The sequence below is a fragment of the Amblyomma maculatum genome, chromosome 5, assembly GCF_055883805.1.
Source record: "Amblyomma maculatum isolate TAMU_Amacu chromosome 5, ASM5588380v1, whole genome shotgun sequence".
Lineage (NCBI taxonomy): Eukaryota > Metazoa > Arthropoda > Arachnida > Ixodida > Ixodidae > Amblyomma > Amblyomma maculatum.
This window is the reverse complement of record NC_139348.1, coordinates 16,980,288-16,996,414: the sequence shown is the minus strand read 5'-3', so window position 1 is coordinate 16,996,414 and position 16,127 is coordinate 16,980,288. Positions and strand designations below refer to the sequence as shown.

Sequence of the window (16,127 nt, the reverse complement as noted above, 5' to 3'; positions counted from 1 at the left end):
CTATATTAGAAACGCGGAAATAGAGCCTGTCGAATCCTTTAAATATTTAGGAGTTTATTTAACCCCTAATTTATCATGGACTGTGCATATAAATAATCTTCTGACTAACACATATAAAACTCTAGGTTTTATCCGCCGGTCACTTTGCAGAGCTAATACAGATACCCGACTAATCGCTTATACCACACTGGTTAGACCGAAGCTCGAATACGCGTCATTCATTTGGTGTCCTCATCAACTGTATCTTATTAACAAATTAGAGGCACTTCAAAACAGAGCGAGTCGATTCATCTCACGTCAGTATTCACGTTATTCAAGCATAACAGCAATAAAAGAGAATCTTAAACTTCCAACATTAGAAAGAAGACGTAAGCAATCACGCCTTGCGTTTTTTCATAAACTATACCATAACCCTACCTCTTTCTCAGCACCGATAATTACGCCCGCCACACGCACGTTTCATCGTTTTGAGCACGATAAAAAAATCGAGCCCCCATTTGCACGAACAGACGCAGTTAAATTTTCGTTTTTACACCTAGCGATAAGAGAATGGAATGCTCTCCCCTCTTCTGTAGTTAATACTATCGATTATGACCAGTTTACTTCATTACTTAACGATTTTCTAACAGCGTAGTGGGAAATTTTCACCTTTTGTGGTTTACTTTTGTTTCATTTTTCCTTTTGCTTTAACCTTTGTGTGTCATGTATTTTCTTGCATATTTCCGTGTCATCATAATGTGATCATGTTTTTCCTAATTGCTTCTTCTTGTATATTAAGCACTTTTACATGCCGCCACGTTACTGTTCCGATTTGTTCATTGTGTTTATTTCATGACGTTACCACCCCCCCCCCCCCCCCTATGTAATGCCCACTTGGGCCTTTAGGGTAAATAAATGAAAAAAAAATGAAAAAAAAAAGTTCAAGATGATGCCTTTAATCTTCTTCACCAGAACGACTGTGGCTATTCAAGGGCTTCGATGGCTCAATCACGTCATCACAAAGCATTTCCTCAACGTGATCGCAGATGGCCTGGCATTCCCACGATGATACGAAGGGCTTTGGCGCAGAGTTCGGGTGCGTTGGTCGATGACAATGCGGTGCTTGGCCAATCGATTTTGACGCACCTTCTATTCTGGCGAAAAAGACTGGCTGTAGCTTGCAAGAAGTGTGCGTACTTGTTTGGTCTAGCTTGTGTTGGAGTAGCGAAAGTGGGCTGGTAGCCTTGGTTGGGTGCGTCATTTTCTGGTTGTTTGGGGATTTCGAAGACCTCTTTAATGTCTGCTTGGTCATCTGGAAAAGTGATCGCCCTTGTCGAGATGCTTCGCTGAAGTTCGTGACCAGCACGTGAGCTTGTCCTGCCGCAAATGGGCGATGCCTCTTGTGACAAAAACGCTCGAATCCATCAAAAACAGAGTGGTTAGATTTGTTCTTTCAGACTATTCATATCACACAAGTGTTTCATCATGAAAACAGAAAGCTAACCTTGCAAACCTAGAATCCCGGCGTACAACCACCAGGCTCTGCCTTTTCCACAAATTCTATCACTCACCCCTGCGTAATGCCGTTACCACCTCTGCGCATCGCCACTCAGCACGGATCAACCATCAACAAGCCGTCCAACCACTTCATGCAACTACGTTAGCTCATCTGAAGTCATTTTTCTTCTAACAGCAAAAGACCGGAAATGTTTGCCTGCCGAAGCTGTCACTCATTTCTAAAACGCGCGTTTCAAATTGAAAATGTAATAACTTGATGTTAACCCACCCCCATGTAATGCCTCACGTGGGCCTTTGAGGTACTCATCATCATCATCATAATCAGCCTGATTATACCCACTGCAGGGCGAAGGCCTCTCCCATATTTCTCCACTTAACCCGGTTCTGTGCTAGCTGCATCCACTTGACCCCTGCGGACTTCTTAATCTCATCCGCCCACCTAACTTTCTGCCGCCCCCTGCTACGCTTTCCAGGTACTAATAAACAAATAAATAAATAAGTAAATAAATAAATAAATACTATTTGTCTCACTTGGGCACGCAAAAGAATAAAGCAAGACAGTGAGGTCAAAAGCAGCCATCACGCTCGTCGGTTGTTGAAGTGTGATTGCCCGTTGTATTCGTTAGCGCTCAGCCTAAGGTGGTCGAATAATCATCTAGACAACCGGTCAAACGAATGTGGAAACGCCTCGATCGATACGGCAACATTTGCGTTTCCTTGCGATCACTTGAGCATCTCGCACTACCAAGAAGGTGATAAAGCCGCGTCTCTTGACAACGAGCATGAGCAAGGTCGTTCCATGCGCTACATTCACAGTGTGGAGGCCGCGCGCTGGCGGTTGTTGAAAACAACAAATAGAGCTCCCAATGGTTCGCGGCAATGTATTATAGTTAGCCTGAGTTTTTTGTGGCTAATTTTGTCTGCATGTATTTTGAACTGTTCACTCTAGCTGTATAATGTGGCTTTATTTCACATACTTCTGTTAATGTTGTTTTCGTGGCTTTAATTTAAGGGATGATTTGTTTTCGTAATTTTGGAAAATGGCATTATTTACTAGAGCCACTGACTGTATTTGCTTTGCGTTGGCCTGTTCTGACAATTAGAGGAGGAAAGGTGTACCTTGCAATCAGTGTCACAGCTTTTTCTCGCTATCCTCAATTTCATAGAATTTTAAACTTGAATAATTTGAAATAAGTTTAATTTCGGGGTTAGTTTTCACCCCTGGGATGAGTGCCACAATGAAGATTCTTTAGATCAAAAATAGCTGGTGTACTGCACTATTTTCTACCATTGAACAGCGTGGAAAATTTTTATTGTTTTCATGGAATCTTCTTTTTTTATGGCGTCAGTTAAGTTTGCGGGCCTCGCACAGAAGCGAGATTTCGAAGGGGCGACCAAGGTCAAGGGGCAGTTTGACGCGGGCAAATTTATGACGGTCGCGCGGGCGACCGCTTCTCGGAAGTGAGCCCAGAACACATGGCAGCGGGCGACGCCGCCGGCTCTCTCCGCCCCGAGCCGCGAGGGAGGCAGAGCAGTGCAGTTAGAGCGCACAGCATAAGCGCAGTGGTTGTGGGTTCGGCGCTAACTGCGGTGTCTCCCGGTTCGAGTGGAGAGGGCGCGGAGGCCATAAATCCCGAAACGCGGCGTAACACAGGCCTGGGGAAAACGCGCTGTTGACATGTCTTCCCGGGAAGACGCCTGTGTGTCCCTGTGAATCCACCGCCCGCGCGCAGCCGACCAAGAGCAGGGATCGGAATGTTTGGGCCTGAGGTTTGCGCGTGTGTGTTCTTTTTGTATTTTCGGAAGTGTAACCGTCCACGCCGTTTGTCTTTGCGACTGCTTGGCGCCTCTTGCGTGGGAGGATTTTGGAGAGGGAAAAGTTGCAGATGTATGTGTTCGTGTGCGCAACCACTCGCCGCTTAGTGCGTGCTTTGTGTGTGTTTTATTTGACATGCGTAGGAGAGGGTATATGTGGCACAATGATTGGCCAGCCCATTTTAAAGGACTGTATGTTATTGGCCACAGAGTGGTGTACGTTGATTGGTCAACGGACAAAACTGGAATTTTGGGTAACGCTAAGAAAGCGAGCGTGGAAGGAGTTGGGCGGGAAGAGAGTTGGGCTCGGACGAGAGTGGAGAGCAGACGGGTTGTTCGAGAGGGAGGCTAGGCTGACGGAGGTCTCAAGGGACTCCGGCCTAAAGTGTAGCAGGAGGCCAAGGCCTGATTCTGCTAGCCTCTGACCTCAGATCGTTCACCAGTCGCAGTTAGCCCTCTATGTTTGATGTCGCATCCGACGACATTTGTGTAAATACGCCAATTGTAAAAAGTGTAAATAAACGTGTACAGTCCGAGAAGAGAAGTCGTCATCTCCGCACCGCAATGTGTCACTGAGCCACGGACGCAGCGGTGGTCACCAACACCACTCGGTACGAGCGAAGGCAGCAGAAGAAACAGCAAGAACACCTGCTGTACAGGGGAAGCCCATCGATTCCCCAAACTTCGCACCGTTGAGTTTAACTGGCGCAGTCGACAGGATCGGCCCAGCGACTTCCTGCGGAGTGGCGAGAGATCGACGACGCTGCGGACTGATGTACACGGAGGGTGGCACACTACCTCGGTGAGCCAAGGCTGACCAAGAAGAAGTTTGAAGTCGAGGTGCCCCGTGAATCGACGCTACCGGCCTAGAGAGGCAGCTACGGGGAGCGACTCCAGCGAGGCGGCGCAGATCCGGCGTAGCAGAAAGGGCACCAAGGCTGACTTTTCGAGTGGCGACGACCGATGCTGAGCCTGATGTGCTGATGGTGTCCAGGCGTTCGACGGACCGAAAGCAGTGACCGCACGGCAACCCAGTGCGACGGACTGACACTAGCTGTATACAGGTGGGTCCTTGTCCTGTTTTCTCCGGGTTCACCATGGTCGTAACTCGGTCAGAGAGCCAAAAGTCTACGGACAGCTCTGATGGCGTGGGGCAGAGCTCCGGCGCAACAGCTTCCGATGAGCGGGGGCAGACCTTGAGCAGTACCATTACTGGCGATCATGATCAAAGTTCTAGTAGTGCGTCGGTAACCGCGGATCTTGACAGAGGTCTAACGTCAGGAGAAAACAACGCAGCTGCCAGACTGCGAGAAAAAGAGCTGGAGATTGAAGTTCTGAGACTCCAGGTGGAGGTAGAGAGGTTAAAGAATCAAGGCGGGCGAGGCGCTCGATCTGGATTGGGTCGATATGCAGAAGATTTACGCGCTATTCTCGCACCAATGCCAGAGAAAGACGAGTTGGCTCCCGCATGGTTTCGAAGCGCGGAAAGTATGCTTCAAAGTTGCGAGATTCCCGAGGAGGTACGCGGCTCGATAATTGTCCCGTTCTTAAACGAGAAAAGCCGCATGCTGATAGCAAATAGGGCAGTAAGCGGAAGGCAGTCCTACGAGGAAGTGCGTGATTATATTCTGGGTGAGTTAAAGCTCACACCAGAGGAATATAAGCGTAGGTTCTATGCTTGTCGGAAAGGCGGCGAAACATGGGGACAGTTTGTCACAAAACTAGAAGGGTTGCTTGATTACTACATGCGTAGTAGAGACATAACAAGCTTGGAAGATCTACGGGCGCTACTGATTGCAGATCGCGTTAAACAGCTAATGGAGGATGACATGCGCACGTATGTCTTACAGCATGAGACAGGGGAATGGCTAAAACCTGAGGATGTTGCCAAGTTAGCACAGGGATACGAGGAAAGCAGAGCTTTCAAACGCCCAAATTCTCGGAAGGTTGCTGAAGCGAGTAAGGTTGATTCACACAGTTGGCGGGACCCCGTAGGAAAAGGAAGGTTCCATGGGATCGATCGGAAGCCGTCTTCTAGGTGCTTCACCTGCGGTGAGATGGGTCACTACCAATGGCAGTGCAACCAAACGAGGCCTAAAGCAATAATGGGTGGGCAACGCGCCAAGGGCTCCGCACCGGAAAAGCTGACTGCCAGAGCTGCATGTGATGTGTACGAGTGCGCGGCAACGCCGACAGACACCGTTTCTACGTCGAAATTAACTTGGGTTGAGCTCACGTCTGCGGGGCGCCCATTTACGGCTTGTTTGGACTCAGGTGCTGACATTACTATCCTGAGAAGGAATGTCATCCCGGCTGAGGCAGACATTCAGGGTGCAGGTAAAGTTCGCCTTATGAGCCTGTCTGCTAATGACGAGGGCGTAGCCCCTCAGCTTATGACACTGTGCGCAGTAACGGACCATTTAACGGAAGGGATAGATGCGCTTCTAACCCCAGATGCGTTTGATGAGCTGAGGAAAGTGCAGAGACAAGCCACTGAGCTAGCCGTGCGCATTGTGCAGGCAGAAGAAGCCGCCCGTGAAGCGGTTGAGGAGAGCGTGCGTCCTAGAGAGGTAGCCGAAGACGAGGCGACAGAAAGCGGCCCTACGGGTGTTCAGGACGGAGCAGTTGCAGCAGAATCGTCGGTGCCGAACGGCGAGCAATGCGCTGACACGTTCGCGAAAGAGCAGAGAGAAGATGCGTCATTAGAAAGCTCATGGGCACAGGGACGCGATGGAACGCATGGCATGATGATTGAAGGAGGACTCTTATTTCACAAAGATGACATGAATGGCAGGCAGTGCAAACAACTGGTCCTACCCGAGATGCGTCGAAGGGAAGTGTTGATACTAGCACACGATAAAGCGTGCGGCGGGCATTTTTCAGAGAAAAAGACAAAGCAACGTATTCGCAGTGCCTTCTTTTGGCCAACAATGTCTGCAGATGTGAGAAAGCATTGCCAGTCGTGTCACACGTGTCAGACTTTCGCTAACAGGAAGGTGACGGACCGAGTTCCGATAACCCCGTTGACACGGCCGCAGCAGCCATTTCAGGTTGTCTACCTTGACTGCATAGGGCCTATTGAGCCGGCTTCTACGCGCGGACATCGGTATGCATTGTGTTTAATCGACCTTTGCACGAGGTGGCCTGGAGCAGGGATCGGAATGTTTGGGCCTGAGGTTTGCGCGTGTGTGTTCTTTTTGTATTTTCGGAAGTGTAACCGTCCACGCCGTTTGTCTTTGCGACTGCTTGGCGCCTCTTGCGTGGGAGGATTTTGGAGAGGGAAAAGTTGCAGATGTATGTGTTCGTGTGCGCAACCACTCGCCGCTTAGTGCGTGCTTTGTGTGTGTTTTATTTGACATGCGTAGGAGAGGGTATATGTGGCACAATGATTGGCCAGCCCATTTTAAAGGACTGTATGTTATTGGCCACAGAGTGGTGTACGTTGATTGGTCAACGGACAAAACTGGAATTTTGGGTAACGCTAAGAAAGCGAGCGTGGAAGGAGTTGGGCGGGAAGAGAGTTGGGCTCGGACGAGAGTGGAGAGCAGACGGGTTGTTCGAGAGGGAGGCTAGGCTGACGGAGGTCTCAAGGGACTCCGGCCTAAAGTGTAGCAGGAGGCCAAGGCCTGATTCTGCTAGCCTCTGACCTCAGATCGTTCACCAGTCGCAGTTAGCCCTCTATGTTTGATGTCGCATCCGACGACATTTGTGTAAATACGCCAATTGTAAAAAGTGTAAATAAACGTGTACAGTCCGAGAAGAGAAGTCGTCATCTCCGCACCGCAATGTGTCACTGAGCCACGGACGCAGCGGTGGTCACCAACACCACTCGGTACGAGCGAAGGCAGCAGAAGAAACAGCAAGAACACCTGCTGTATAGGGAAGACCATCCATCCACCAAGCCTTCGCACCTTTTGAAAATAACTGCGTCCATGCTTGCAGTGACTTCAATGTAGGCTCAAGCACTAGCCTCATTTTTGGCTACTTTTCAGGGTGCAATCGCAACAGAAGGTTTAGGTTTCTATTGAAAAAAAGTTTAATATTAACTCTGACACGATCGAAAGGCAAAACTCCACTGCGGATGGGGTTCAATAGAGAGAAGGATAAGCACGAAAACCTGACACACAGTGAAATGGCATCCTTATCTTCGGCAGTGGTGCTTCATCAGGTTTCCAGAATTGCGAGTGAATTTCCTCGCTTTATCAGGGTCCTATAGAAGAACTACGGCCACATGCTCAGCTTTCACAGCAAATGAATGTATTTGGGCAGCAGCGATAATTGAAATTGAAATTGCTTTCGTCGAAGATTAAAGGGGCTCGAGGAAAAACTAAAACCAATATATCACTTGACGTGTTCGAACCCGCCTGTACAAAGCCTACAGCCGGCACATATTTACGCGTATAACGGTACACGTGGAATAACATATGCACATTGTAAAAACGTTTTGATTCCGCCTTCCAAACAGAAGAAGCCAGTAATTATATATTTACTATTTACTTAAAAGTCGTATCTAGCATAAAACAAAAATGTCTTCATAACATGGCTATATTATAATGCAAATAAAAATGAAAATTAGCATAATATGCAATTAATCACGAGTGTAACATAAGAATTGTTATCTAAAAAAAGTTTTTAATGCTTAGGTTTCACCACTTCCTATAGTGAACTATATTTTTGGCCGTTATTTCTAGATTATTCCAGCATATCTATTATTTCTATAATTACGGTTTCAAAGTGGAATACGGCAGTTGTCTGAGTGCAGAACTTCACGATCGTTCAGTATTTACTTGCCTGCAAGAAGCATCAGTCCCATTGGCACTTCGCACCTTAAGCACCCAGTGTCTGTTATGTGCGTTACCATCTTCGCCAAACGAGCTATGCGGCATGTTTTCCTGGACAGCTTGGTCCGTTTGCAGCGGAACGTGGACAGAGCAAAACTCGTGCAGAGCTTAATGCTTCTGCCGCGGTTACGACCGAAGCGCTTCCACTCCGGTCATTGGCGGCACCCCTGGGACCCTTCGGCGCCGAGCCATATCTCATTAAGAAGATGGCGGGCCTACAGGGAGCACTCATCTCGCTCGCCCAATGAAAGCAATCGACAAGGAGCTGACGAAAGCCGCCACAGAAAAGTAAGAGTGGCGATCTCTGGGCGGGGAACTAAGTTGCCCCTTCGCCCAGCAGTCCGGTGATGGGATCCGCCGGGTGGCGCTTGTTTTGCAAACATTTCCATAAGCGCAGGCAAGAAGCAAAGGGCCGAGCAAAACGTTTCATTAGGGATGAAGTGCGCCCGAGAGATGGCAGTTTTGGCAGTGCGGTGATCAATGGTGCCTTTCATGTGGCCCTCTTGTTGAGGGATTGTTTGTTCCCCGGTTGATTGATTACATATCCGGGCAATTCTTTCGGCCATAGCGGGACGACTGATTTGTCTGCACCGAGCAATATTCATCTTCTGGCCCGTAGCAAATGTGAAAACCCAAAGGCATGCCGTTGACTGGATGGAGATGCTAATACGCAGGCAATAGTGGCCTTCTTGAACAATAAATATTTAGGCTAGGTTTGCCGCTAGAACAACTGGTTTGCTCCTGCTGTGGCCGGTTTCATGAGCATTATGTTCGGATTTTTGAGACTTGTTCAGTAAGAATGCACGCCTTGCTAGAACGGAGGCAATGACACTCGTACTTATGTGTAATATTGGCCGCAAGGTTTACGGGGCCGGTACTTGAGGGAAAATTGTTTTATGGGAGCACATTACGACAGAGTAGCGTGGAATTGCTGCCGGTGCAGGAACTAATGCACACTACGTCATGCCTTCGCACATATTAGGCGACTATATTGCATGACTGCGCGAAAACAAGTTTGTTTCCGGATGCATTGATCATGCAAAAGTTTACACCCGATAGTGCATACTTTTTTCCCGGTGCTGAACGCTCTTCGAAGCAGCCGAGTCCGTGTCTGTGCATTCACGAAAGATGATGTCGAGAGTAGAAATCTGGATAAAGCGTCTTATTACGTTTCCCACACTGGAAACACAGAATTAGCAAATATTCAACCCCTTGCACATATCAAGACGCGCGAAAAGCATTGCTTGCAAAGGTTTTGCTCAGCATTCCAGCATTCCTATATTCGCAGGAAGTTCGCTTGATGATGAACGTCTTTATTGCTTAGAATACAATTAAAGTCAACGGCCGGTTCGAACTGCCTGGGTAGTACAAGAGAAGTATGAAAGAGCACTGGGTTGAAGGGAGCGTCAGCTCGTGAGCCGTTTCGGCAACAGGGCTTGTGTTCCTCTCAGCAGCGAGGTTTCAATGCTCTTTCGCGTCCGAGAAAGCACTGAAAGAACGTTTACCAGGGTGGGAATTTCTATGAGCCTGAAACCAGTCATCCGATGACCTGAAAAACTAAATAAATAAAGGTGCAGCAGCAGGAAACCCTACAATGTGAGGCAGATGATGAGTAAGCACCTAAACAGGTTCTATGCTGGTACGTGTTTCTCTAAAGGGGACAAGAATTTCAAAGGGACCTTATAAGCAATAAATACATCATCAGAAGAATAGTTGTCAAGAGATTTGAAGAAAGGCGGGAGAAGTACAATAAAAAAACAGAATCATAAGAATCATAAACCACACCTGCTAAGCGTTAAATTGTCTCAAGAAAATGATTGAAGGACGGGCCGAAGTGAGAAGTGATACGAAGGCATCATGTTGTTGTACACGCGCGGTGGAAAAAATTGTACAAATAACACCTTATGGAACTGTTTTTGACTAGTATTATTGAGCACAAGAGGTATATTTGGAGTGATTCTACCGTTCCTTTCAAGATATTGTCACGTAATGGTGACCACCCCGTAGCCACAAATGAAGACACAGGCGCTGCACTAGACTGAAACTCTTGATTGGGTGACTTGCGCTCGCAAAAGAACCTGGGTAGTCGGTGGCGGCGTTAACAACAAACGCGCTCATCGGTAGTGGAACTAAGAATGCCTGTCGCGCCCGTCAACGCTCAATTTATAGGGTGCGAAGAAACATCTAGATAAAGCCGCAAACGGCGACTAGCATAACCTGGAACATAATAGAAATACACTAGAGTGGTCAGATTTTTCGAGATACATCTAGAATCATCTGCCACAACCAAGGAAATGATAAAGCTGAGTCTCACGACAACGAGCATGAAAAATAAAACAATACAGAATTGATCCGCGCGCTACATTCACAGTGATAAGACCGGATGCCAGCAGCTGGTGAAAAAGAACAAATAAAGGTTTTAATGGTTTGCCGCATTACTCCCCCCTTAAGAAGGCATCGCCCCGATGCTTAGAAAATAAACACGGAAAGGTAAAAAAAATTGATAAATAAAAATAACTACGGCCTTCAGCCCGTAACAAGGCTGTAGGTGCACAACATGGGCTATTTCTGGGCGCTCCCGGCACCGCTGGATGGCACCGTTGCGAATCACTTCATAATAGAGACTTTAGTATAGCGTACAGAAACACACGCAGAGAAATACCGCACGCCTAAACTATTATGATGCACACTGCGCATACGCTATACAATAGCCTAGAACGAGCTCTCGCGTACGATCACCCAGCGTGCGCGAAAGTTTGAGTTTATCGTGCCAGGCTGTCAAGTACGATGGAGAAGAATGGGGAACTAACATTGACAAGATGGCGGCGTCCAGGTCGCCCGCTTCAGTGTGAATTTGTATTTTTTAGCGTGCTTTTGAGCGCACTCATGCCTAGAAATGGCACACGGAGCTTTTTCTTTGCCTCATTTAAGCTTCAATGCAGCCAATTAGTGATTTATACGTTGTTTTTTTTTTTCACCTTGCCCGGCGGCTGAGCTGTTCCTAAGCCCCACAATTCGCGTCATCTTGTTGGCATGACAACGCCATGAAGTGGATCGCCTTGGCTTGACTGCATACACGTTTGTTTCCGTGAACGAAAGAAGTTTGAACGGTGCACATCAGAATGACAATAAAAAAAAACTTGACGCAAAGCGAAATCAGTAGTTTGTAACGTATTATCCTGGCTCAATGTTCAACACAGAAACAAAATAGCTGGCTCTGGATCTTGCACAACTTGGCTAGTTTTCACTTCGGCGTGAAAGAAAAGGATGACTGTGTTTTTTTTTTTTTTAACACTAGATAACGCCACTGCATCTTGCGTGCGTGTTTTCGTGCGCTCAACTGAAAGCCCCGGTACGACATACGGAGTAACGTCCCGTAACTTGCTGGCGTTTATAGTATGAAAGTATTCATACGCTCTACTATTAGTATCTAATTAAGCTGTCCAATGCGCCGAAGGATTTATATTGGCCGAAGTATTGCCCCTAGAGCTTTCAACTCAGTTCGCGACGGCGTATCGGCGTCCAAACCCAACTTGATAAACTGGTTTGTACTCTACGTCGCATTGACGCAAGTTATATCGTTGGAAGTCGGTGAGTTGCTGGTCTTTAATGCGTGTCTGGGCGAGTCGTCTGGCTTCCTCAGCACTCTGGAGGTAGGCGGCGACGACGAGGTTTTCTTCTGTCACGTGCGGCAACATCGCGTCGAGCGTCATTGTGGGCTCCCTGCCGTGCACAAGCATGAACGGGGTCGTTCTGGATGTCTCCTGGATGGCCGTGTTATACAAAAAGATCACAGACGGCAGTATTGTGTCCCAGGTCTTCTGTTCGGCGACTAAATACATAGCAATAATGTCCGCAATCGTTTTGTTAAAGCGCTCCGTAAGTCCGTTGGTCTGGATATGGTACACCGTTGTACGTCGGAGACTTGTCTGAGTGTAGGTCAACACGACCTGCGTGAGCTCTGCCATAAATGATGTTCCCCTGTCCTTGATGAGTACTTCGGGGGCACCGTGTCGCATTAAAATCCGTTCGACGAAAAACTTGGAGACTTCTGCCGCGGTGCCACAAAGTAGGGTTTTCGCTTCGGCGTAGCGGGTAATGTAGGAAGTGGCCAAGACGATCCATTTGTCACCCGCAGGTGAATTTGGAAAGGGGACGAGGAGATGCATACCAATCTGCTTAAATGACCTATTCTGCAGTGGTATGGGGTTTAGAGCCCGGCAAGTCTGATCGGGGGCGTCTAGCGTAGCTGGCATTCAGGGCATTATTTATGTAATGAGCAACGTCAGCAGGCAACTGTAGCCAGTAATACTTCTCCTGGATTCGCTGCAACCTGCGCGCAAACCCTAGATGTTCTGCATTCGGATCAGTGAGCAACGCCTGCAGAATGTTCCGCTGGAGGCTTTTAGGCGCAACGATAAGCTGCACGGTTCTGTTGGTTGCAAAATTCTTCTGTACGCGGACATCATTGCTTGATGCGAATGACGACAAATGACGCCTGAATGCAGCAGAAGGGAAACTGTCTTGCTTTCAAGGTAGCCTAATCGGATAGGTTTTTCAATTCAGGGTCCCAGCGCTGCTGTCGCGCAAAACTGCTGCCGCTTACCGGTCCCAACATGGTCATCGTATTTCGGGGGAGCGTCGACGGGAGCACGCGATAAGCAATCTGCGTCGGAATGCTTGCGGCCCGACTTACAGCGTACGCGGTCAGGTCAATTTCTTGAAGACCTAGGTTCCATCGGGCAAGACAACTGGAGGGGTCTTTGAAATTGGAGAGCCAGCAAAGCGCATCGTGATCGCTAACTACCTTGAATGGTCGACCATATAGGTACAGATGAAACTTGGGGCGTGGCCTAAATCACCACGAGCCATTCCTTCTCGGTTTTCGAGTGATTTGTTTCGGCTTATAAGACGGACCTGCTAGCATAAGCAATATATTTTTTTCACACCGGCACTGTTCTGAACAAGGACTGCGCCTAGGCCCAAGCTTCTTGCGTCGGTATGAATTTCAGTTTGGGCGTTTTCAGCAAAGTGCCTGAGGACAGGAGAAGACTGTAAACAGCGCTTAAGTTCCTCAAAGGAGTCCTATTGTGGTGCTTTCCATTCAAATAAAACGTCTGATTTTGTCATCATCATCATCATCATCATCATCATCTTCAGCCCGACTATACCCACTGCAGGGCGAAGGACTCTCCCATATTTCTCCACTTAACCCGGTTCTGTGCTAGCTGCATCCACTTGACCCCCGCGAACTTCTTAACCTCATCCGCCCACCTAACTTTCTGCCGCCCCCTGCTACGCTTTCCTTCTCTTGGAATCCAGTTTGTTACCCTAAGCGACCATCGCTTATCCTCTCTTCGCACTACATGTACTGCCCATGCCCATTTCTTCTTAATTTTCACTAGAATGTCGGTAACTTGAGTTATTTCTCTGACCCACTCTGCACGCTTCCTGTCTCTTATTGTTACCCCTACCATTTTTCTTTCCATAGCCCTCTGCGTTGTCCTCAACTCTGTTAGCTTCCACGTTTCAGCCCCATAGGTAAGTACAGGTAAGATGCAACTGTTGTATACTTTCCTCTTGAGCGAAACCGGTAAGCTGCTAGTATCAATCTGGGAGTGCTTGCCAAATGCGCTCCATCCCAGTCTTATTCTCCTTGTTATTTCCCTTTCATGGTCTGGATCTGCGGTTACTACCTGTTCTGAATATTAAATATATTCGGCCACTACTTCCAGTGCTTCGCTACCTAACGTACACTGCTGTTCCTTCCCTAAGCTATTGAACATTACCTTAGTCTTCTGCATATTCATTTTCAAGCCTATGTTTTTACTTTTCCTGTCTAAGTCATTAATCATTCTTTGCAATTCAGCCCCTGAGTTACTTAGCAAGGCAATGGCATCTGCAAATCGCAGATTGCTGAGATATTCCCCATCTACACTTATCCTTAACTGCTCCCATTCCAAGTCTCTGAATACTTCTTCTAAGCAAGCTGTGAATAGTACTGGGGAGATCTTGCCTCCTTTCCTAACACCGTTCTTTACAGAAATTTTGTTACTTTCCTTGTGCAGAACTATGGTTGCTGTGCAGCCACTATATATATCTTCCAGCACTTTCACGTACGGCTCGTCTGCCCCCTGATTTCGCAATGCCTGCATCACCGCCGAGGTTTCAACTGAGTCAAATGCTTTTTCGTAATCAATGAATGCTATGTATAAGGGCTGGTTATATTCCGAGCATTTTTCTATCCAGTCAAAGCAGAAAGCTGGGCTAGTTGGGGGGTCATCATTAATAAAAAGACTAGCGCAAATAACACAGAAACAGACGTAGGAGAAGACAGCGCTCGTCCTGTCTTCTCCTATGTGTGTGTTATTTGTGCTAGTCTATTTATTATTGATCATTTTTCTATCACCTGGTTGACGGTATACATATGATCGATAGTAGAGTATCCTTTCCGAAAACCTGCTTGATCTTTCTCTTGGTTGCAGTCTAAAGTTGCCCTGATTCTATTAGCGATTACTTTGGTAAATACCTTATACGTAACAGACAGTAAGCTAATTGGTCTGCAAGTTTTCAAGTTCATAGCGTCCCCTTTCTTATGAATAAAGATAATATTTGCGTTCTTCCATGGTTCCGGTATCGTCAATGACACCGGATATTGCGTATACAGGGTGGCCAGTTTTTCCAGCACGATATCCCTTCGTCCTTAAACAAATCTGATCCCCCCAGCTGCATTCCCCCTTCTCATTGCGCCGGGGCGGCGCAGTGGTTACGGCGCTCGGCTACTGTTCCCAAGGACGCGAGATCGAATCCCGGCCTCGGCGGCAGCATTTTGATGGAGGCGAAAAGCACGGCGCCCGTGTGCTGTGCGATGCCAGTGCACGTTAAAGAACCCCAGGTGGTCGAAATTTCCGGAGTCCGCCACTACGGCGTCTCTCATAGCCCGAGTCGCTTTGGGACGTTAAACCCCACAAACTAACCAACCAACCAACCTTCTCCTAGTTTCTAATGCTTTCTTAACTTCGTCCTTCGTCACTGGCAGAACGTCTATCTGCATTTCCCTACCGCTAATCTCATTATTGTCGTGACTTCGTTGGCTGCTGTAGAGATCAGTATAGAACTCCTTGGCTACTTTGACTATCTTGTCCGTCTTCGTGATGACATCGCCCGCCTTAACCCTTAGCGCATACATCTGATTTTTGTCTGTGCCCAATTTCTTCTTCATCGCTTTAAGGCTTCCCCCGTTCTTTACAGCATGCTCAATTTTCACCTAGTTATACTTCCTTATATCGGCCCCTTTGCACTTATTGATTACCTTTGATATCTCTGCCAACTCTATCTGGTCTGTTGGGTTGGACATTTTCATACTTTGGCGTTTCTTAATCAAATCCTTCGTTTCCTTAGACAGCTTACCGTTATCCTATCTTACTATCCTACCACCTACTTCTACAGCGCACTCAGTAATCATATATCTGAAATTATTCATTGCTTCTAGGCTAATGTAGTCATCCTCGTTTAGAGCTAAATATCTCTCCTGTAGTAAGATACTGAACTCTTATGCCCTCCCACTCACCACAAATTTGTTGATGAACTTCTTTCTGACTAATCTGTTTCGTTCCCTTTTCAGATTTAGACTAATTTGAGACCTTACCATCCTGTGGTCACTGGATCGCACCTTCCCGATTACCTCTACGTTCTGCACAACGGCGGGGTTAGAACACATTGTGAAGTCAATTTCATTTTTAGTCTCGCCGTTAGGGCTTTTCCATGTCTACTTCCGGTTCTTCGTTTGCTGAAGAAGGTGTTCATGATTCTTAAGTTATTGCGCTCTGCAAACTCAACTAGTAATTCCCCCCTGTTATTCCTAGAACCGATGCCATAGTCACCTACTGCCTAGTCTCCTGCGTGCTTTTTCCGTACCTCGGCATTGAAGTCGCCCATTAGTACACTATACAGCGTCTTTCCTTTCCGCATTGC

General features: G+C 47.4%; 1 protein-coding gene across 1 annotated transcript; it reads left to right on the top strand.

Annotated features, from left to right (window-relative positions):
- The first annotated feature begins 4,409 nt into the window (after positions 1–4,409).
- Positions 4,410–7,268, top strand: LOC146187813 (uncharacterized). The gene is made up of 2 exons (XM_084603446.1): positions 4,410–5,271; positions 7,255–7,268. The coding sequence occupies exons 1-2, from the start codon at positions 4,410–4,412 to the stop codon at positions 7,266–7,268; spliced, it is 876 nt and encodes a 291-aa protein (XP_084459572.1).
- The last annotated feature ends 8,859 nt before the right edge of the window (positions 7,269–16,127 follow it).